Genomic DNA, 23301 nt, shown 5'->3' with positions numbered 1-23301 from the left:
ACCCCCCGCCCCCATCCCCACCTCAAAACCACGCGTTGACAAAGACACAAAAACTATTGTATTTGTGAGGGAGTAACTTAAAGGAAAAGTACACTGTTTTGTAATTTTCCAATCACGTTTATCTAAGACATGAACACAAGTCTTTCTCTTTTTCTGTGTGCTCTAAAGATATACAAATTATGTTTGCTAAATACAAGGATGAAGAGTCTTGATGTGCTATATATATCACTATATTGACACTTACTATGGTACCCATTATGTCATTGTATGGTCATATCACCTCTTACTTCGGTACAAGGTACATTATTTAGAAAAAAAAACAAACAAACCATAAACTGTATTATGGAAAGCAGGAAGTGAACAAATGTAACAGTTACTGATTGTAAAAGTACCAGATGGAGGGGTAGGATTTAATAAGCTTTGCTTCTTCCTACTCCTTTTGGACATGTGGAACTGTGAACTGATTATGGGATGCACTCAATTGTAATCTGATGCATGTTCAAATGAAATTAAACCACTACCATTACCAAAAACAGCAAAAAAAAAAAAAAATGCACATAATGGGACGCACCAATTTCACCAACAGTGTAAAGCCTTCTGAAAAAACCTCCAACAACGCTCCATTAACCTGCAGATTAACCAAGCCACAGTCCAACCACATTGTTAGTATTATTGTGATTAACATAGTTATGCCTAATAACTACGTTACTGGTGTAGTGACACCTCGTCATACCACTCCAGCTAGCTACTAGCGCCTCAGACACTAGTGAATATCGGAGCTGTGTTCTTGTTTTAGACTTTGTAAATAGAATACTAGGTGTACCATTCCTTTCCATGTTATGTGAAATCAATGCACCCTGAAAGGAAGTTAGACAGCAAAATACTGTATTACATGATATCCTGAATGTGCCTGTTACTACATACACACAACATGTATATTAATGTATATGTATATATGAAACATTTTCTTAAATGAGTACTAGGTTAAGGGCCTTTATGTGAGTTATTAGTTATTAACTATTTAAAACACTCACAAAGGGACAAAAAGGGAATTTTTCCCAAATATGTAAAAGTGAAGGGGTAGACTTCATAACCCAAAAGGACACAAGAAACTGTTTTTTTCTGGCCTTGTTAGAGGTTTGGGTGCTTTAATAGAAGGCTCTATATACAGAATAGGTGTGTCCCATTATGTGCATGAATTAGCCGCATCTTTTTTTAGCTGTTTGTATATCTTTACAACACACAAAACAGAGAAAAAAAGTACAGCTTTCATTTAAAATTGCTGCAATGTACACTCTTTAAAGCTCACATCCAGGTACTGAACTCTTTTGCTCACTTTCCAGCAGGTAGATGTAGGAATGCGTCTCATACTTATCAAACATGAAGACCACATGCAATCAAGTCATAAAAACCAAAATGAACAAGTACATACGTATACTCAACAAAATAAGAATCCTCTTCATGGAGCAACTACCACTTTATTCTGTGTGTATAGTATGACTTCTTGAACTTTACAAGCCAGCACTTGTAATAGTAGTAACAATAATGGGCGGATGGGGCGGATGTACTACTAAGTCTTGGAACACTTTACCTCCTAGTCACATAAATAATGACTGAGTACTGTACTTACCAACACAATGTGTACAATTATATGCTTCTAACAGCTCAAGGAACCCTGGATTCAGTTCCCAGTGAACAAAGCAAGGTCTGTAAAGTCATGTTTGGATGGATCTGATGTGGGAGGAAGTCATCACCCACCTTTGGGATGAACAACAGGACTGAGAAGGTGAGCCAGTATGTGTCAATGTCAGGATCGAACATCAATGACCTCTCAACTCACAAATGTTCTCATAGAGGCTCTCGAACCTCCACACTCCAACATCTTGGAGAAAGTATTACCAGAAGCAATGGATATAAAATAAGATACAGTCGTCCCTCGCAATATGAAACATCTGCATGATATTGCTGCTTGAAAAAAAAAAAAATGATGGCTGTTTTGTGGTTGGAGACGCTAACTAGTTAGCTTGCTATACTAGCAGCAGACACCTTGTACATACATGTCCCTGCACATTAGCAATGTGGTGCAAACAAAAAATAATACGCGAGTCAAAGTGACTATAGGGGTGTTATTTAATATTTACGGGGCTCTAATAATGTTAAAAGTGGAATTTAGATTTAGAAAGTCATAAGCATGTTTTCTATTCTATAACTATGAAACTATTGCGTTTATTAACGTTGAATACTACTTCGCAGAAATTGACTTATGGCGGTCAGGTCTGGAATCAATTAAACTTGATAAACGAGGGACTGATGTAACATGTCCCGTGGTGGAAAACTCATGGGAAAGCTAAAAAAAAAATTGTAAGATGTAAGATGTATAATCCTATGGTAGGTTTCCAACTGAAAAAAATGTACACTTTTACCAAAGGCAAAACATACATTACAAAGTTATTAAAAAAAATAGTAACTCTCTTCATTTAACTACATTTCCCATTAGGTTTTTTTTTAATTAAATTTAAAAGGTTCAGCAGCGATGTCAAATAGCGAGGGATGACTGGACTTCAAAAAAACAAACTACACAACATACTTAATAAATCTAAAATCTTACAATGTCATAAAAATGTGACAAATATAACAGATGCTAATTTATTTCATTACAGTAGATATTGTATTTACAAACAATAAAGCATAAGCAAAATAAAATAAAAGAATGCCAAATCGGGAGCATTTTGCGCCCAACAACACACTAGTGCAGAGGTAGGGAACCTATGGCTTGGGAGCCAGGTAGGGCTCTTTTGATGACTGTATCTGGCTCTCAAGCATTTCTTACCACAATAAAAATGTATTTTTGCTAACATTTTAAAGTAAACCATCACAGAAATGATGTTGAAAATAATATTCAAAATCAACAACTTTCTTATGCATTTTAATTCGTCCATCTATATTCTGCTGCAATACGGCCGACCATATCTATCTTTCCTGATGATATTTTCCAGGTCAAACACCAAAACTCGATTATTACTGGGTAATGCGGTAGTCTACCTCGGTCATTGAGATGTCAAAAAAACATGTAAATGTAAACTTTCCTCCTTTAGTCAAATAGCTAAAGCTGCAGAACCAAGCCTTCTGATGAAGATGGCCAAAAGAATGAAATACGTGTACTGAATACGGTTCAAAACTATGCAGCAGCAGAAGTTGCATTAATGGCAGCAAGTATTTGATTTATTATTAGACACTGCGCTGCTCACGAAAGTATGCTGGCCACACCCCATTGGCGTGGGGTAGTGTGCCTGGTCTACGTAATTAGAGCCCATTATATCTAAAACTGTTGGTCTTACATAAAAATGCACACATTTTATTGCATTCAAAATGTATATGGCTCTCACAGATACACATTTTAAAATATCTGGCCTTCATGGCTCTCTTAGCCAAAAAGGTTCCCGACCCCTGCACTAGTGCTTCACTGCAGAGCAACTTGATAATCTTAAAGTTTTATTTTACAAGTTTTCCTTAAGCCATTTCACGTAGTTGTCCGTCATGCGGCGAGCAAGGAGAAAGTCAGTGGGCCACACGGTGAACATCAACGCTCCGTGAAATCCCGTGTCGTAGTGTTCATGTGTCACCTCCACACCCGCACTGCGAAGGCGCGTGACGTACATGATGCCGTCATCTCGTAGAACGTCATACTCACATGTCAGAATGTAGGCTTTGGGCAGAGAGCGCAAGGCTGCGTCTGGAACCAGCAGCGGGGATGCCCTCGGGTCAGCTAAAGATCGAGATGGTGCGCCGGTTTTGAACTCTTGCCCTGCCTCCCCCTGCACCACAGCGGGGGCGCTGTAGTTGTACTTTTTGTGATACGTTTCGGGAAGGAAGGCGCTCCAGTTGACAAACTTAAGCAGGCCGGAAGACTCGGGATTGTTGTGTGTGTTGGTCATCATGGCTCTGAAAAAGGCTTTGTCACTGGTAAAGTACTCGCTCCAGAATCGTACCATGAGGGTGCGAGGTAAAATGGGCATGTCTTGATTCTGCTGGTAAGATGGCGTGTTGAGGTCCAGAGCCTGGAGCACAGGGTAGATGAGGGCTTGGGCTTTCAACTGAACCTGTTGTGCAGGGTCCTTCAGCAACTGTAACAAGTTGGAAACCATTTCAATGTAATACTCTCCTGATCAAAAATGATCACTCCTGATCAAGTCCAGTTGAAAATGCCAAGAATTTACATTTTAAGTGGTAAGTAGTAGGCTGTTCATCAGATGATCCGCCTATAACTCATTGACTGCCAGCCATTTTTAGAGAAGAGCGCTCCATACTGACAGTTTGTTTTTTTTGCTGAACTATCAAGACCCACAGAGTACCGTATTTTCTGGACTAAAAGTCGCTCCGGAGTATAAATCACATAAGGCAAAAAATGCATAATTAGGTAGAAAAAAACACATTTTTTGTGGGTAATTTATTTATAAACTACTTGACCAAAACAGACATTACGTCCTCTTGGAAGGTAAGATCTAACAATAAAAGAATAGAGAACAGGCTGAATAGGTATAAAATATGCTAACACAAAAATAAAAAATAAACATGAACAGAAAAGGTGTCCAGTGTTTATGTAACATAAACAGTTTTTTCATTTATAAGTCGCTCTGGAGTATAAGTCGCAGGAACAGCCAACCTATGAAAAAAAGTGCGACTTATAGTCCGGAAAATACGGTATTTTAGTTTCAGGACGACATTAACATTGAAACTAAGTAAATAAACTTTAGACTCTCGTCTTTCATCAGAAAAAAAAAGTTTTTTCTAGCCTTTTTGGGTCTTTATGAATCAACAGTAGAACGGGTGGTTTCAAAAAAAAAAAAAAAAAGACTGTTTATAAACTATAGTACTTTGGTTGGTGTGGTAAGCCGTGTAGTGTTCTCCTGCCTGAATGGGGGACGCTGCAGGACCTGCACCACATTTTGGTCTCACTTCTTTGATGCCTCCGTGCACAGATTCAACATTTCCCGGCTGGTCTTGGGTTCTTGTTGGTGGGCTTGATGGGGAGCTCCGGTTTTACACCAAATGCCGCAACAAAGCTAACCGTTAGCTTGTTACTATTGTCAACAACAACGGCGTCACCTACTATGTCTTCCCTTACCCTTCGCGATTGCGACACTCACATCACCAACGTCACCCCCATTCTTTGCCTTTGACAGGGGGCATCCTTCATGACTGAAGGCCCTCTGAAGGCCTGTGTGGTAATGACTGGCTGCACTTCACAAAGGACTTCTCCCAGAGGAATAAGCTGTCTCTTTTGCACCATCCTGCGTCTTCCCCTATCTAAATCCTATTGGAGAACATTTGGGGATGGATGGCAAGGGAAGTTTACAAAAATGAACCTCAGTTCCAGACAGTGGATATCCTCCGTGAAGGGCCCTTGCAGCAACAGTCCCACTAGTCCCACTGGAAACACTTGCATCAAGCATACCCAAACCCCTTTTCAGCTGATTAACAAGAACAGCACAGCTACTATTAGTGATTACTTTTTTCAACTATTTATTTATATTTTAGGGGGTTCAGTTTTTTCGAGTTATGGTCTTAAACTTCAGCCTGATGAACAGCCTGTTTCACTAAAAGGGGACCTATTATGCTCATTTTCCCGCCCTTTGCATTGAGTTGTGGACTCCTATAGAGCAGCTACACACAATAACTGACACAGAAAACTTTCTAAATCTTCCAGAATGTGCACCTATTCCAGCTGTAGTTCCGTGAATTTGTGCTTCCCACCAAAACGGTTTGTTTTAATTAATTACCCATGGCCCGCCTCCAGGCACTCCCACTCCACTGTGATTAGTCACACACCCAAAGTGCTTCTTAACTGCAAAATAACCCCACTTTCTCATATTGTGGGAATAGGAGTTGATAACAAATGAATAAAGTCTTTGGATAGCTAATTGAAAAGCGTTTAGGAGCTAGTGGCATCTCATGATCTACTGGCTGGAGATCCCTGACTTACCGTGTATGAACTCAGAGTGGATTCTTCAGCCTCATAATCTTTACTCTGATCAGATATCGCCATGACGACCACTCACATTACCACTGCATGTAGGCACCATATAAGGCCAATTACTCGACTGCGTTCTAGAACCACAACTAGAATATATCGCTAGTTGTAAAGTTTTCTATTTACCACATCTGATGTAACCAAGTCACCTTCTTGTGCACCAGAAAGTAAACATTTAAGGAAACATACCTGCTGGGAGACAGCAGCGGCCAGGTTTCCCCCAGCACTGTCCCCAGAGACTGCAATACGTCCTGGGTCCACAGAAAACTGTCTGAGCACCCCTATCTGGAGGAAGTGCTTCACAACACGATATACATCCTCATATGGGACAGGAAAGTGGTGAGCAGGGGCGAGGCGGTACCTATATAAGAGAATAGACATAGTAAAATATATAACTTGGCAAAATATTCAAAAGCCTTGGACTGACTTTGGAAAGCTTCATTAATCTCTCTCCCTTTATATTATATTCGTTTTTTACTGTTTCATCTTTCTGATCAGAGAAGTTCCCAGGATGCTTGAGTGACCCCACAAAATCCATCTTAAATCCATACAAGAGCTCAAATGTACTCCGGAATTATTGACGTTATTGTGAAAGATTTACAAGTCACATTTTTAGAGGGTTTCTAACAAGGGTTGACAAGTATGGACTAATGCAGTGACATGCAGTCAAGGGAGGCAGGAGAGACAGAGCCTCACAACCTATAACAATAATATCAAATAAATATATACATTTGGCCAATTAACTGTATATTATAAATATATTTTCTGTATAATTGCAATCACTTTTAACATTGAATTTGAGTTATTATAACATGAATTTGTACATTTCCTGATCAAAAACAAGGCAGAAACCCAAGCTGAGGCTCCCGCCAGCATCTCTCCTCGAGGTTTAATATTGAGCCTGCCAGTTTTTGTCTCTCCGCATGGGCCACTTATATAATGTTGCAGAAACATTTATTATACAGACTTTCTACAGCCAGCATAATGTATTTAATATAAGTGTGATATCATTATTCTTGCTAACCGGACAATAAAATACACAGAAACTTTTCTCGCTTCATCCTGAAGGATAGTCCTGGTCACTGCTATCCTTCCACAGGGAGGAAAAAGTATCGTATTTTTTGTATTTATTTATTTATTTACTGAAATACACAAACAGCAGTGCTGGCTAGGGCTACATTTATAAACAAGTTAAATGCAATATATTTTTATGCTCTGCTGAATAAATGATTGAATCAATTTGCTTGCCAGGATGGAGGAATATATAGCCAAACTCACCAGGAGGTGATCAAACAGTTTTGCGCAACAGATAAATAGTACAATAAGACTGAAATGCTTTGAACTTTATATAGTTCAAGTTCATGGGAATGAAAACATCCCTTTTTCTCTTTCAGAAAAAAAAAAAAAAAATTTCGTGCACTCCAAGGGTTAGCATGTTGGCCACACAGTCAGGAGATCGGAAAAACGTGGGTTTGAATCTCCGCTTGGCCATCTCTGTGTGGAGTTTGCATGTTCTCCCCGTGCATACGTGGGTTTTCTCCGGGTACTCCGGTTTCCTCCCACATTCCAAAAACATGCTAGGTTAATTGGCAACTCCAAATTGACCTTAATGAGGATAAGTGGTGTAAATAAAAATGAATGGAAAGGCATTAGGACTGGGGTGATATTAAATTAATTAATCAGACAAAAAATGAAAACAAACTTGATCATTTTACATATATTGTCACGTACGTGTGTGTGTTTTTTTCATTGTACTTTTCTTAAAAGTACAGTTACAATCTTGTCTCATCATGTTCTCGCAGACCCAATCTCTTGCATCATCTCACCCCGTATAAAGTGTGCTGACACTCCTTACACTTACTATCCAAAACTCAGAATACTATATACTTACTCTACAGAGAGTATCACCGCATTCAGCTCAATGGCCAATTTTCTGGCGAGCAGGTCATATGGACTCATGCCTGTGAGAACACACAGAACACAAAGGGCTTAGGAGACAACATAGAGCACCACTATAACACAGTGACACTGATATTCGCTCATTCCTGAATGCTGCAGATGAACCTGCTATCTCATCTGCACCTTACGGCAATTCAAATTTGGTTGCCTAGTCAATGAGCTCATTGGGAATTTGTTCAATTGTGTGGAATTGATTATTGATTCAAAGTCGTATTATATCAAGTCAGGCCAAATGGAATGCACCAGCTGGTGCTGTTGATTCAGCCTTGACTGCTTTGCTTTCTAGAGAAGTGCAACATGGGAAGTTGAGCTGAATCTACGAAGACTTTCACAATGCAAACTCTTTATTCTGCAAGAAATTTCTATATACACGTAAAAACATTTTTTAAAAGACATACTTCCTTTTGACTTTTCCCAAAGTCGTTAAAACACATTTTGTGCCTACTTGGCATGGAAATGGTTGGGATCAACAGATTGCAATAACAGCATGACATGTGTCAACTGAATGGTGTCTTAAGGCGACTGCATTAGCGAGGCTGAGCACCCTCTGAGGTCCCCACCGTTGCAACAGACGGTGTTATTTCCTCAGCCGTGGATGAGAATGGATTATATCTGACAGCTTTGTCATCCGTGGGTCTATTCTAACCATTGTTATGGGGAGTCTTTAGAAATCTCACAAATAATGCAATCATTTAGGCAAAACCAGGCGGTTCATCGCAAAGCAGTACTTTCCTACACTAAGTTGACAGTAGCCACGTTTTCCTCTTTCCGAATGACGTACCAGAAAACAGTGTATACTTGGAAAGGAATATTCCAATCTCCTGTCTACATGCACCGCTATAATCAAACGGAATAGTCAATGGGGCAAGCGCAGTAAAACGTAAACAACATCACGTGATTCATTGAAGATGGCGGACAAAGAGAGTGATTACCACGGTTGTTGGGACAGTTGCTACGCTTTTTTTAAAGCAGCAACTTTAACATTCAGTTCTTTTAAAGTTTGTATCAAAAACGAATTTTCCGCTGTAGTCCAGTGATGAGTGCTTGCCGCCATTTTCAAAACCTGAGAGAACTCTGCGTGTTACGTCACAGCTGAGCATGCGCTGACAACTTTCCGATTGAGCTGGTACAAGATACCTCAATCGGATTGGGGAAAAGAATATTCCACCCCTGGGAATCTGATTATACGTATATTCATTCAGATTCGGAATGAGGTGTATACAAAGGTTAGATTCTTTCCGTTTGAGCAAATAACCCGAATGGAATTGGAATATTTGGTTCCATGTAAACGTGGCTTTTGACATTGTGTACCAATGGAGAGTACTTACGCGAGCTCCCCAAACACCACCCTCCACCGTGCAGGTATACGACCGCTCTCCTGAGCTCAGTGGCGCCACTTTGCTGCTTGGGTTGGTACAGCACCACCTCCACGCCGTCAAAATTCTCCACTGTCACTGTGACATGTTCATCGGAAACAGGCACAATGTTTTCAATCAGGGTGATGACGTACATCACTCCCATGTAGTCCTTCAGTCCGACTAACTCACTGAAGTCTGCCTGCAAGGCAAAACAAAACAAAGTTCTATTGTTAATCTTGTCCAGGAACATAAGCATCAGAGCATATGCAGAAACACAACATTATGAAATAACCCAAAAATGTGTCCTCCCAACCCCCCCACAAAGTCCAGTGATTTCACATTAGTTTAATAATCTCTGCTCAGCAAGGAGGAGAAGTTAGGACAACCACACGGGGAGATAAATGTCAACATGGCCCTGCAGCCATGTTTTGATTAGTAATAATGACATTCTAAAAGCATGACTTGCCTAACTATAACTGTTGAGGCAGGCATGAGGCTGATCACCTGATAGGATACTCCTATCACAACAACCGCATGACAACAAACCTGTCCGCTCTCTTAATCCGAGCAGGGCAAGCCTTTTGCAACAGTACCTTTGTGTCTTTTCAGCAATATTGCTCAATTTTTGACAATTATCTGCATTGTTATTGAAATATTTTTTTAAAAAAATACAACATGACAAAAACAACAGTGGCATATCAATACATATCAAAAATATATAAATGAAACTTCCATGTGATTGCACAGTGCATCAGTTGTGAATTTAAAACTATAAATAGAGCTTAATAACTGCCAGGGGGATAAGAAATATTATACCGCATGCACATAAGAGTTTCCTTAATAGGCTCTATTATTAGAAGGTGTGAGCAGGACTATACTACACATGGATTAGCATTTGACATAATCTGTGTGTAGCCGATATGTATAACTACATCAGCGAAATGCATTAACACCACTTGTAATACAGGAACGCTCTGCACAATAAAATGGTTTATAAAGCAGAATAGTTTTCATTTCATTGCTAATTACTATATGGGGATTTAAAGTGATACCAAGCATGAATGCACTTGATATTTAATCCCTAATATTTTATTATGGAGGACAACTCTAAGAAAGTTTAGTGCTTACCAGGTGGCTGAGACTTCTGAAGAAAGTGTTGGTCAGCATGAGTTTCCATCTCTCCTCGATCTCCTCCGGAATGGGCTCATAAATGTAATATGCGCTAAAGGAGCAGAGAGCCACGAATAAAATGATGCTTCCCAGCCTCATCGTGCAGCCTGTGTGTAAAAGAGACGACCCCCACTCAGGATTGTGCGCACACACACATACACACACTGCAACTCACAAATTGATTATATTTTCTTTCCTGTTTTAAAATGTTTTTTTTTTTTTTTTAGCAGAAGTGTCTGCACGACTTGTTTAGTGTCCTTTGATAGTTGTCGGCGTGCATGGTCAAGACGAGCGTCTCGGTGCGCATGTCCCGTCCAGTTGGAGTTGAGTGTGGACAAAAAACGCACACACACACACACACACTTCCACACACTGGAGGACGCCTAGTAGGAAGGAACCGTCCCACCTTGGCCAGCGACGCGAATTCTTCAGGTGCCTCTGGTTGGATCAGATGCAGTTCTCGCAGGGGGTGGGAGGACTATCGGGGGGATGGGGAGGTGTGTACGCGGAAGGATAAATAATGCGCTAAGAGTTGCAACTTGTACTGGTGATGGGGGGGGGTGAAAAAACTGCCGTGGATTTACTCATATTCTTGCGCCATTCACACATACAACCCACGCGTTACTGAAGAGATTACACCATCATATTTTTAAATGTGATAATACAATCATCCCTTACATTACATTAACCTGTTTGGTTGGGTGACAGCCTGAGAGTGTTATGACCCCAAGATGTGTTGAGTCACAGAAAAAAGAGTTTATTTTAAACAAATTATATCCAACATGTGGAAAAACGCACAAAAACAAAAGACAAAGTATAACAGAAAAAAATGTCAGACCTAGTCGTGAGGGAAAAACATGTAACATAAGGAGCTGCAAGAAGGTTGCAGAAAGTAAAGAACTTAAAGTGCTGCTGAACAATCAAGGAGGGATTAAAAAAAAGTGCAAAACAAAATCTCACTGCTGAAAACCAGGTAGGAACAATAGCTGTAACCTTATCGTGAGAGCTCACTGCCGAAAACTAGGCAGGAACGAAAATAGACAAAGGTCTCTCCGTTTTCTTTGTCCCAACGGAGGACAAAGGAAAATAAAACTCACGGTAGCGGAGAGAAGCTATGAGCAAAGACACAAGCTGTGGCAGGTTGGCTGTACAAGGCAGTGCAATCTGGCGCAGGTGTGTGTGTGTGGGGGGGGGGGGGTGCTTAAATACCAATCAGTGATTGGCAACAGGTGTGTGAAGCAGGATCCTACAGCGGTTCAGTGTGCTGTAACGAGGGAGAGATAGGTGGCAGCAAAGCAGCACATTCAGGACATGACAGTACCTCCCCCTCTCACAAGGTGCCCCCTGGGGACAGTCACAGATAAGAGAGGGATCAAGGATACAGGGGCAGGCAACCCAGGAGCGTTCCTCCCAGTCCACCAGATACTGCACCTCGAAACAAAGATGGCTGTCACCGTGTATGCTGGGTGACCATCTCAATGATGCATGGCGAAGGAGGAGCCTCTGCCGGAGGGCACAACGAGCTTGCGGACACAGGCTTCAGGCAGGAGACGTGGAACACACGATGTGTCCTCAGAGATGGCGGTAACTTGAGCTTGACGGAACCTAGGTGCCAGCTTCCTGTTGACCCCTGTCTGCGGTAAGTCCAGGAGGAGAGCCAATAGTTGCAGTCAGCTGTCAGCTCAGTCACCAACAGAGTTGCCAGACACGGTAGGCCCGACAGAGGTTCAGGTGGACAGAAGGAATGACAACTTCGGACTCCTAAGATGGAAACAGTGGCGGTTGATAACCATACGTGGCTTTGAAGGGGGACACACCTGCAGCTGAGCTAATGAGGGAATTGTGGGCGTATTCAATCCAGGGGAGGTGTGATGGCAAACGCACCGTAGTGCCGACTCCAGGTCCTGTCTGTCCGTTGGATTATGGATTGTAAACGGATGTCAAGCTGACAGATGCACCCAAAACCCTACAAAAGGCTTTCCAGACACGGGATGCAAACTGAGGTCCTCTGTCAGATACAATGTCAGTAGGAATGCCGTGAAGGCGGAAGGCAGAATATGTGCCGAACCAGCAGTCTCTAGGGAGGAAGGCAACGTGGGCAAGGCAACAAAGTGTGTTATTTGGGTGAATCTGTCCACAATAGTAAGAGTGTGGAAGGTCAGTGATAATGTTGAGGGCGATGTGGGACCAAGGGCGGTTAGGGATGGGCAAGGGCTGGAACAATCCGGCAGGGGGACGGTGGGAGGACTTGGCCCTGGCACAGACAGGGCGGGCCGCCACAAATTACTTGACATAAGCAGACAGGGAAGGCCACCAGAACCTCTGAGCTACAGCAGCGATACAGGGCGGCTTCGGGGTCGATCCGAAGACTTGGCCGCCGGAGAGCCAGAGATGAAGGCAAGCGCATTCAGCTGAGGTGAGGCGACGACCTCTGAGCTGCATGGGGATCTCCGTGGTGGACGTCTCCATGAGGCAGCCGGCTTCGTCACGTGGTATCGACTGCTGTGGAGTTGCTGTAGCGATTGTCCAAACGAATGGCCATGTCTAGGGTAGCGGTGTCGTCCCTGACAGCTAGCTCGTTCCTAACTCTCATATGGAGGACTTCATCGTAGCCGCAGTCTGCCGCCAGGACCGGGAAATCGATAGAGAAGGCTGCGACTGTATGCCCCCTCTGCTTAAGGTCAAGCAGCCAACTTTCGCCCACCCTACCCCTAATAGGGTGATCGAAAAATTTATCTCGGCCAAAAAACAAGGAAATGATGAGCGAACAACCGGCTTGGCATTGTTTATAGACATCGCCCATGCGGCCGCCTTGTCAGTTAACAGGCTCATGACAAAAGCTCTCTTAGCTGGGTCCGTGGCATACAAGCTAGGCTGCTGATCGAAGACTAACGAGCATTGGTGTAAAAATAGTTTACAAAACACAGTCTTACCCAAAAAAAACGTAGGGATGTTTGGTTCACGAGTGGAGGGTCAGGGAGAGCTGGAGAGCGTGATGAGCTAGCGGAGACCAAGTTGAGCGAAGGCGGGCCTCCCTCAGGATTGGCTGGGGCGAGTGCATGTTCCAGACGTTGGTCCATGGCCCCGACATTAGCAGAGAGGTCAGTGATAGCCTCCATGATCTCCCGAAGGCAGCATTTGTGATTTGAAGTGTTCAAACTCCGCGGGGTCCATGGTTGGCCAGATTGTTCTGTTAGGCTGGGTGACAACCGGAGAGTGTTATGACCCCAAAATGCGGAGGCTTTGAGTAACAAAAAGGAGTTTATTAAACAAAGGATGTCCAACATGTGAAAAAAGCCACAAAAACAAAAAACAAAGTCCAAAGAAGAAAACCTCGGACCTAGTCGCGATGGAAAAACGTGGAACACAAGGAGCTGTAAAAAGGTTGCAGAAAGCTGGAACAAATATTGAGCAGAAATGGAGAAAAAAGAGTATTGTGATTGGCAAAGTTAGCTTCAAAGCCCTGGCAGATGGCTCTAGTAGCAAGACCAAAATTATTTGTATCTACTGTCGCTGACAGTCGTTTGGCTTATCATGAATTACATCGCCTGCCAGAGACTTTACATCTCTCTGATGATTTTTGCATTGAACTGCCAGCTAAAATTGGAATTCCAGCTGCTACTGACGTTATTGACACACTTTTAAAGTGGTAAGGAACCTGCATAAGGAACCCATTGAGAAAAGTCTGTTTTTTATTTGGTCATTTTCTATCCTTGGGGTTTACAAGAAGATTTTGAAATATTCTTTTGCCAACAGTATCCTCGAATGGTATGAGTGTACTGAAAGGCACCCTGGACTTTCTTCCCGTGCCATCATCATTTTTATGTGAGAACCCCTCAGAGACGGGAGGAGAACGGACGCAGAACACAGTCACCGTGGAGTTGAGTCTTAATGTGCATACTTGACGGGGGTTTTGTGTTGCTTCTAGAAACCACCGGCATTGGGTTTCTTTTATAGCTTCAAATCTTCTTCTAAGTAAGTTTAGAATTGTAAATTAGCTGGAAATTAGACAGTACCCCCCAACATGCTATAGAGATGTGATAAAGAAACGCAGCATCCAAGGAGTGACAGGCGGCTCAGCGAAGATGATCACTGCTGAGTGGTGGAATACTAAATGACTTCTTGAATACAAAATGATACTTCAGACACTCAGGGATTCCCTCTGAAATGCCCGACCCTCCTTCTCCCCTCAACAAGCATCCTCCACTACAAGCTTCAGGGGGAATCACGTTATTTGGCTGGTAGATCTTTCATCAAGCCCTTCACTCTGGTCATGTAAGTCAAGATGACGGGTGTCAGGGAGTGTGGGTGTAGATGTCTTCATCTACGCTGAGGCATGCTGTGCGCTGCCTCGTGGACTCCAAACACCCTGCTGCGCATGAGTGAATGTATGTTCTTGCATCACTTTAAGTGTGTGTGTGCATGTCCATGTTCATAAAGTGCAGCCCATGTTTTACTCCTATTTTATGCGCACAAACTTCAAATTATCACTTGGAGGTCCATGTATTGCAACAGCTTTAGAGTTGTGAAAACTTTCGAACTTTTGAAGTTAGAAGAGTACTTTTTCTGACATCATAACTGAAACTCAGTTGTTGGCTTCGACACAACATTAATTATTGGAAAAATAAGTAAAACAGTTTATGTCAAATAATATTTCATAAATGATATACAAAATGCTCTGATGTACAGAGCAAGTACTTGCTGAAGGCAGTTTAGTTCATGCAATGGGTTTCTTAACAGCCATACAAGTGTCAACATAAGTCACGATACAGTCATCCCTCATCACTTCCTGTCCACCTGCCAGTCCACTCTACTCCCCTCGGGAACACATTTCTAGCAATGTTTTCTTCAGTTTTGACATTACTATTTCAAAGGATCGCAGCTTGAAAATGGTTGCCCCTGTCCCACACTGATACCGGTGTGGCCTCCAGAAGCATTCCGCAAAATTGGTAATGGTAATGGGAATGGTTTATTTCATTTGAACATGCATCAGATTACAATTGAGTGCATCCAAAAGGAGTAGGAAGAAGCAAATCTTATTAAATCGTACCCCTCCATCTGCTACTTTTACAATCACTAACTGTTACATTTGTTCACTTCCTGCTTTCCTAATATAGTTACATTTTTAAAAAAATTTTAAAACAAAATTTTTTGTCACGTACTGAAGTACGAGGTGATATGACCATACAATGACATAATGGGTACTATAGTAATGGGTACCATAGTAATAGTCCCATAGTAACTGTCAATATATTGAAGTCACTGTTGTAAATTCCAGCAGCCAATTGAAAGAATCCGTTCTGGGCTGTAATAAAACTATATTTTGATGGTCAGAAGCAGATTTTCTATGCTTTCACAACAAAAATATTTGATTTATAAATAAGTAATACAACTTTGTGGGAATTGACAGTCGGTTCTGGAACCAATTAACAGTAGTAAACGAGGGATTACAGTATATTCATTTTAAAAACAAACCAAACATTTAAGTCAGTTGTCAAAGTGTTACCTATATGCCAGACAATGCAACACCAGAACTATTTGTGGGTATTTGTCCAGCCAAAGTACCTCATAATGGTGCATCTCCACTCACACCATATTTTCCACATCTGTGCTTATTTGTTTTAATTTCCGGCCAAACATCAATGCCATATTGTGTCCAAACCAATATGCACCAATATACACTTGATGAGTGTTTTGCTATATCACACAGCCAGTAACTGGCATGTAACATTAAAACTGATATGGGGGTAAAAACAAAGACATTTGTACATGAAAGATTGAGTTTGACATGATTCCTACAAAATGATGTTGCTCACTTTAATTCAAGAAGATCACACTAGAAGCCGAAACAACATTTTTTTTCATTTTGACAGTTTGATACAAATCACTATTAGTTTGAAGCTGTGCAAAAATCCAATGGAAACACGCATTTATTGTAAACCATGTGTAAAACAGAGTAGAAACAGGCAATACGTATATCTCCAGATAAAATGCAATGCAGCAGCTATACAATAATATGCCTTGTAGCAGGGGTGTCCAAACTTTTTATATGCTACATATATATATATATATATATATATAAACAGCCTGCATTTCAGCTTTCAGTTATACATTTGTTTTCATTTTAATGATCAACCGACTAGCTAGCTAGGAAGGGTGAGGAGCTCAGCCATCCAAGAGGGGTTCAGAGTCGAGCCGCTTCTCCTTCACATTGAGAGGAGTCAGTTGAGGTGACTCGGGCATCTAGTCCGAATGCCTCCCAGACTCCTCCCTGGTGAGGTGTTCCAGGCATGCCCAGCCGGGAAAAGGCCCAGGGGCAGACCTAGGACACGCTGGCGTGATTATGTCTCACAGCTGGCCTGGGAACGCCTTGGTGTCCTCCCGGTGGAGCTGGAGGAGGTGTCCGGGGACCGGGAAGTCTGGGCTTCCCTACTGAGACTGCTGCCCCCGCGACCCGGATCCGGATAAGCGGAGGAAAATGGATGGATGGATGGATGGATGGATGGACTAGCTAGGACACAAAAAGTGACTGACGCATATTCACTCCTCTGACCATGGCGCGTCCTGTTTGTATTCTTGTTCAAAAGTTTAATTTAGCCGGTTAGTTTGTTCTTCTTCTATTGTTTATTAAAACTTATACACTTTGCTCTGGGATGAAAGTGATTGCTTGGTCTCCAGCCAATCATGACACAGAACACAATGGGCAGGTCAACAGACTTGGGAACTCAACATGTATTATTTCCACTCTATGCTTCATGATCACAAGACTGGTAGCAAGAAACAGCAGAGGATTAGTTCTTTCCTACACCTGTGCAACACTGTGATGTGATGAGGAATGCTGGACTATTCCACTCTATTCCACGTGAATATTCCATGCAGAATGTGCATTACTCTTTCACAGTGTAAATAATACATACATTTTTGTTCAATAAAAAATAACTCAGAATGTGTATTTGACAGAATTTAGTACAACCAACAAACAAGTCAGTTGCTATGAATTCTCATTTAGTGTCCAGCAGATGGTGCTATGACATAACTCAATCTTGAGTAATACTCTTGCAGCAACCAAATGTATACAGTTGATTTAAAGGTAGGTACTGTGTATTTCATCTATTTTTACTCTAAAAAAAAGTAATGTTGTACTTGAATTTTATGAGCATTTAGTGGCACACAAACATTGTTCTAACATTATTAAGCATGAAATAAGGTAAAGTAAGGAAGTCACATTGGCGCATGTGCATGATCCCTTGCAATGCTAGAGTCACATGGAGAAACATTTTCAAATGACTCTCCTATCCATTACAGTATAGAGGAGATCTCAGAATTACAATCATCCTTCAGGTTGTTTTTGTTACTCTGGTGACCCCTACAGGTGACAAAGTGTAGCAAGTCAGCTTACAATATTTGGTTTTGCACAGAAAAGAAGTTATACATACTATATTTAAAAAAAGAAATGTATCTCAGTGTAGCCCATCACTATTCAGGGCTGGAAGGTGCCCCCCTTTACATACATATGAACAAAAAAGGCAGAAGCTTCAAACATGTGCTGCAAGCTGCTGGAGAACATCTACCAGTCTGTGGTAGCCAGGGCCCTGTACTTTGCTGCGGTTTGCTGGGGGACCAGTATCAGCAAAAATTGACATAAATTGTATGGAGACATACACATACCAGAAAGCCAGACAGATTATTGATACTCAGTTGGAGGTGCTTGTGACAGTGAGGGACAAGAAGACACTTGAACTGCTGTCCATCATGGACAACCTCACCCACCCACTCACACAGCCAGGGGCAGCAGTGCTTATTCTCCAACAGACTCCTCCAGTTCCACTCCCACAGTGAACGCTACAAGACTTCATTCATTCCACACATCATTCAGCTCTAAGATACCTCACCTGTCTGCAAAAGGTAATTCATAACATTATTGCATTGTACTCTCTGTACATGCATAATAAATGTAAACTATACTTTTGGCCCACCCAGTATAATCTTCATAACTTTATTGCCATTATATTTTGACTTTATTCCCATAATATTATTAACTTTTTCCCCAACTTATATTTCCAGAAATTGCTTTGTTGTTTTCTCTTAAATGTATGACCTAAAAAAATATTTTTATATAGTTAAAATGATTTTATAGACAAGATTGAGGTAATTCTTGTAAAATGTTGATTTTTCAGCTTAGAATTACAATTTTTTCTTAATATATAGAGTTTATTCTCGTCAAATTGCAGCTGCTTTTTAGAACTATTTCCTATTTTGTTCTTGAAAATGTTCTTTGTTCACATGATATAACTTTTTCACCAAAACAATTTCCCAAACCTTACTATTTCATTTGTTTGTCATATTACTATGACCTAAAACCAAACACCTTTTTTCTCTAATTAAAAAAAAAATCTACAGCTATGCAACTAAAATGGCATCCTTTTTTCGTCATAATATGACATTATTTTAGTAAAACTACAACTTTTTTTTATATTGACTATATTATGACTTCTGATTTTTTTTCATTTGTGTTCTTGATGTTATTCTTAAATCGTATTTTTTGTATGTGTCGGGGGCCAATAGTAACGACAGCCGCGGGCCCCAAGTGGACCCCGGGCCGCACTTTGGACACCCGTGCCCTAGGATAAGGGCATCACAAGCAACTTGTCAGGCCGTAGCATTAAATGATCCCAGGTGTGTACAAGGTGCTGCTTTTATGTAAGTGTTGATCAGGGTTACTGGTGACAAACTGACAGGATTATAACAACACCAGCGGGACTTTAGCATCCTATAACGGCTCTAATGAACCCCACAGGTTTTAGTGGGACTGCTGAGCCCCTGAGGCACACAAAGCAGGATTGCATTAAGACAAAATGAAGGTAGCATTGAACAGCAGGCTCACCAAGGCCATATTGTGTCTTATTAGATCAGTAACCTAATGTATGTCGCCCATGTGTTCTTCTGGAATGACTTTGAGCTATTGCTGCTCAGCATGGGAGCAGTATGTTTGCTATACATCAGAAGGATGGTAATGTGCAGCAGCCTAGCAAAGAGGGGGAAGCAAATTTAAGAGTAGGCGGAGGTATTGTTTATATTAGTGATTCTCAACTCGTGGGTTGGGACACAAAAGTGGGTCGTGGAGTTGTTTCCATGTGTTGCGGGTTTATGCCTGGGCATTCTTGTCAGTTATATGCTACGGTGTACATGCTATTTTTCCGGGCCACATTGCCAAGCTTCTTCCATTCGTGTAACACACCGCTGCAGATATCTGCTGGAGAACAGTGAGCAACAGGAGGGACAGCGTCTCACTGCTGTCACTTTCAATATTTGATAAGTTTGAGTTGAAAAAAAAAAACAGTTTCATTTGGGTTATTCCGGGTGGAATTACATGTAGACATGTTTTTTCTTTGTCAATTTTGGATCAACATTTACCATAAAAATGTTGTTACACATTGATTTGTTCCAGTTGCAGTATCTCTCTCTATATCGCTCTTATTGTTTATTTTTCATAAGCGATAAAGGAAAGCCAACAAGATTACCGGTTGACCAGCATCATGGTTTCTCAATGAGGTGATTAACCTCATTATATATATATATATATATATATATATATATATATATATATATATATATATATATATATATATATATATATATATATATATATATATATATATATATATATATATATATATATACGTGTATATATATGATTAACCAGAAAACACTGCCCCAAGCACCAAACACTATATTTACTAAATTTGCAATTTTTACAGCAAAATGTATGTATTAGTATCCCTATAATCATAAAAACCTCACTCGATGAGACGCAGGTAAGAGTGTCACAACACACTCAGCTCAGACCAGGGATCTCGGGCTCAAAAAGGTTGGGGATCACTGGTTTATGGTGTGTAGTTCCAATCCTGCCTTGCACACAGCCTCCATAACAGTTCCATATTACCTGCATTATCATTCACCTTAGCGATGCCATAGTTCACAGTCTTCCTGCGAGACAGTTTACTCTAAATAAGATATATCACGTTTTAATCTTGCAAGATCTTGTGACACCCATACTTGTAAGTCATATTAAACCACAGTGACATAATTATGCAGAAGGTGGGCATCTATGCCAGAGATCTAAATGCAATTGTATCCATGTCTGGTACTCTAAGTAGTATTATGAAGGATCCATCCATGAAACCCTTAACATTCGCCTGCTTTTAGTACAGCATTGAACAGACAATAGCGTGTGTCATGTCAAACCTGTAGACTACATTTAGCACAGTGCTGTAGATCCCACATAACGTTGTCGAACATGCCGCACCTTGCTGTCATAAGTCGCTGCGGCCATTCTATCACCACTGTGATTTATAGGCTCACCAACATGGATGACAGTCAGTGACACGTTTGTAAATCATCACAATGAGGTCAATGCCAACTGGCCACGTGGGATTTAAGACGGCCAATAACATTTCAGGATAAAAATATGACCAAATTCCAATTTCTAACTGTGGCCCAGCAGAAATAGCAGAAATCCTTAAGCCGATTATTAGTTTATTTATTATTGTGTCATCATGCGGCTCCGTGCATGATGAACAGCAATGCCTTATGGGCTGTCCCATAACTTACTAAAATGTTATGCTGCGGCCGAGATAAACTAGAGTCATCACCTCACTTTTATAGTCAACAAAATGTGAGATAGGCCGCAGTAAGAAAACACAATCAGTTCCTCAGATCTAAAAAGGCACACCCCACGTAACGGTGACATCTACCATTTAGTCCAGCGGTTTTCAAAGTGTGAGACGGATCTCCCTGGAGGTGCCTGAAAGGATTACTACTGCAATAACACATCATCAGTAGGGTAAAACTAACCGTCTAATCCCAGCTCACGTTCTGCTTCCTGACATTTAGGGCATGTGCAGCACAATGTGAAAAATAAAGAAAAACATTTACAAAATAAGAGATTCTGGGGTGAGCATAAAACTTTCCATTATAATTTTGGGGGGAGTATGGGAGGCCCCAACTGTATTAATATGCTGATAGGAAGATCACTTTGAAAATGCCCTACTTCAGTCTAAACATGCTCCGATACAGGTTTTACGCAGCCGATTCTAATAACGATCATCAACCATGCAACATCACCGCTTCCTGTGCATTACAAGTTGAACCACAGCCAACGACATTTTGCACTGTTTCATTAAATATTTATTCTGCCAATCAAAAGCATCAGTAAGCGTTGACTGTCGGAAGGGAGGCTGAGCTGCAGATTCACACTGGAACACATTTGGTCACATTTGGCTTAACTATTGGCTTTGCGTCTGCTTGCTAACCGCTAGCACTCCGTGTAGCCCCAGTCTCCACTAATGGAGCGGAGTCGCATACACTATGTCAATTCATCGAGGGCTCATAATTACTCACCTGTTTTTTTTCCTCATTCAATAAATTGATATACCCATTATCGTGACACTGCAAGGCCGCCGCTCTTAGCATAAAAAAAAAGCGGCCAAGCTAACCAGTTAGCATCTGATTTATTTCTTCTGAACTGTCTTCTGAAAGTGTGGGTAAGAGTGGGCAAGAAAGACGAAGTGAGAAATGTACCACTTCCACATGAAATGGGAGGATAACTTTTTTTTTCAAAATATTCCTGTTGGATTGGCCATGTAGTTTTAAGGTGATGTAATGTAAGGTAATGTAATATTACTGACCTTTAGTGATCAGAATACTACAGGACATGTATTTAAATATTTGTAATGAATAATACGCCATAGTCTACCACAAAACAGCGATCGTTTATTAATTCATATTTTTTTTTAAACATGATAAAGTGAGACACAAATGTATTGTCTTTGGAAAGTAGATATCTTTGATACAGTTATGTAATTGGATATAATTTGATTGGTGTGCATGCGTCCCACAGCTTCCTGAGAGCCTCCCAGCCTGCTGTGACTTTAATACTGTAGTTTGAGTCATCCCTTTGGCCTGATCCGATGGTACGCGTATGTAATAAAATCTGCAGTGACTCAGAATAACGAGCATACACGGAAAACTAAATACACCGACAATGTCAGTTTTACCAAGTTTGAAGTGTTGTTGCTTTAAGAGCAAAAAAAAGTCTTCCTTCAACTGACGATGCAAATTCCTTGGCTGAGGAAAGACCATGAAACAGAATCAACAAACAAACAATCCCCATCCTCTCCTCCGGGGCTCATAAGTGTTACCATCCAACACACACAGACACACACAAAATATCACAAATCTACGCCATTCCCTATTCATCCTCCTCCCTCAGCTCCCTAAGCGTCTTATTGCTACCTAAGAAGAGGCTTAACTTTTCATTTATAATCATGACTTGGGCCAGAACATAATTAACTCTGGCAAGGAGAGAAATCAGCTCTGTTAGCAGATTAAATTGACTCTGGCTTGAGGGGATAAGCCCCCAATCTTGTATAATTGAATTAATTCATGCTTGTAAGGAAAGGCATAAGAACAAGAGGGATGAGAATGTTTGCATTACCAGGTGAGCAATGTGGCGAAGAAGACAGGACCTTTAACCTTCAACATGCACTTACAAAATAGACGACTGTTGTCCAAATAGTATGGCGTCCAGATGTTAGTGTAAACAAGGAGCGAAGACACAACAAGTAACAACTTTAATGTTCCCAGTAATGTGAAGCAACACATGAAAGGTATCCCTAATATGCTTCATGACGTCCACATGAATAGTCCATCAACACATTTATGAGAAGGTTATCTGATATGCTTGCTTATTTCCATGTGGTTCCAGTGTGACTGAAAGTTCAA

At 41.1% G+C, this 23301-nt stretch overlaps 2 protein-coding genes across 2 annotated transcripts in view; both read right to left on the bottom strand.

Annotated features, from left to right (window-relative positions):
* LOC131134153 (muscleblind-like protein 1) overlaps window positions 1-23301 on the bottom strand; it is a 155143-nt gene that overhangs the window by 127784 nt on the left and 4058 nt on the right. The window lies entirely within an intron of this gene.
* On the bottom strand, window positions 35-11098 carry aadac (arylacetamide deacetylase). The gene is made up of 5 exons (XM_058079080.1): window positions 10477-11098; window positions 9319-9547; window positions 7923-7992; window positions 6221-6392; window positions 35-4124 (listed from the first exon to the last, which is right to left on the bottom strand). Exons 1-5 carry the CDS (start codon window positions 10615-10617, stop codon window positions 3498-3500), a joined length of 1239 nt encoding a protein of 412 aa, XP_057935063.1. The 5' UTR covers window positions 10618-11098; the 3' UTR covers window positions 35-3497.

The sequence above is a fragment of the Doryrhamphus excisus genome, chromosome 8 (genome assembly GCF_030265055.1).
Source record: "Doryrhamphus excisus isolate RoL2022-K1 chromosome 8, RoL_Dexc_1.0, whole genome shotgun sequence".
NCBI classification, from domain to species: domain Eukaryota; kingdom Metazoa; phylum Chordata; class Actinopteri; order Syngnathiformes; family Syngnathidae; genus Doryrhamphus; species Doryrhamphus excisus.
Note: the sequence above shows the minus strand (reverse complement) of the source record. Positions and strands in the feature narration are given on the sequence as shown.

Bases quoted from the DNA above. Each gene is read 5' to 3' on its own strand.
- aadac (XM_058079080.1), bottom strand. From the start codon at position 10,617: ATGAGGCTGGGAAGCATCATTTTATTCGTGGCTCTCTGCTCCTTTAGC. The intron at 7,993-9,318 runs GTAAGTACTCTC...GTGTTCTCACAG, and splicing joins GTGGTGTTTGGGGAGCTCGC to GCATGAGTCCATATGACCTG. The intron at 6,393-7,922 runs GTAAGTATATAG...TCTCTTATATAG, and splicing joins GCGGTGATACTCTCTGTAGA to GTACCGCCTCGCCCCTGCTC.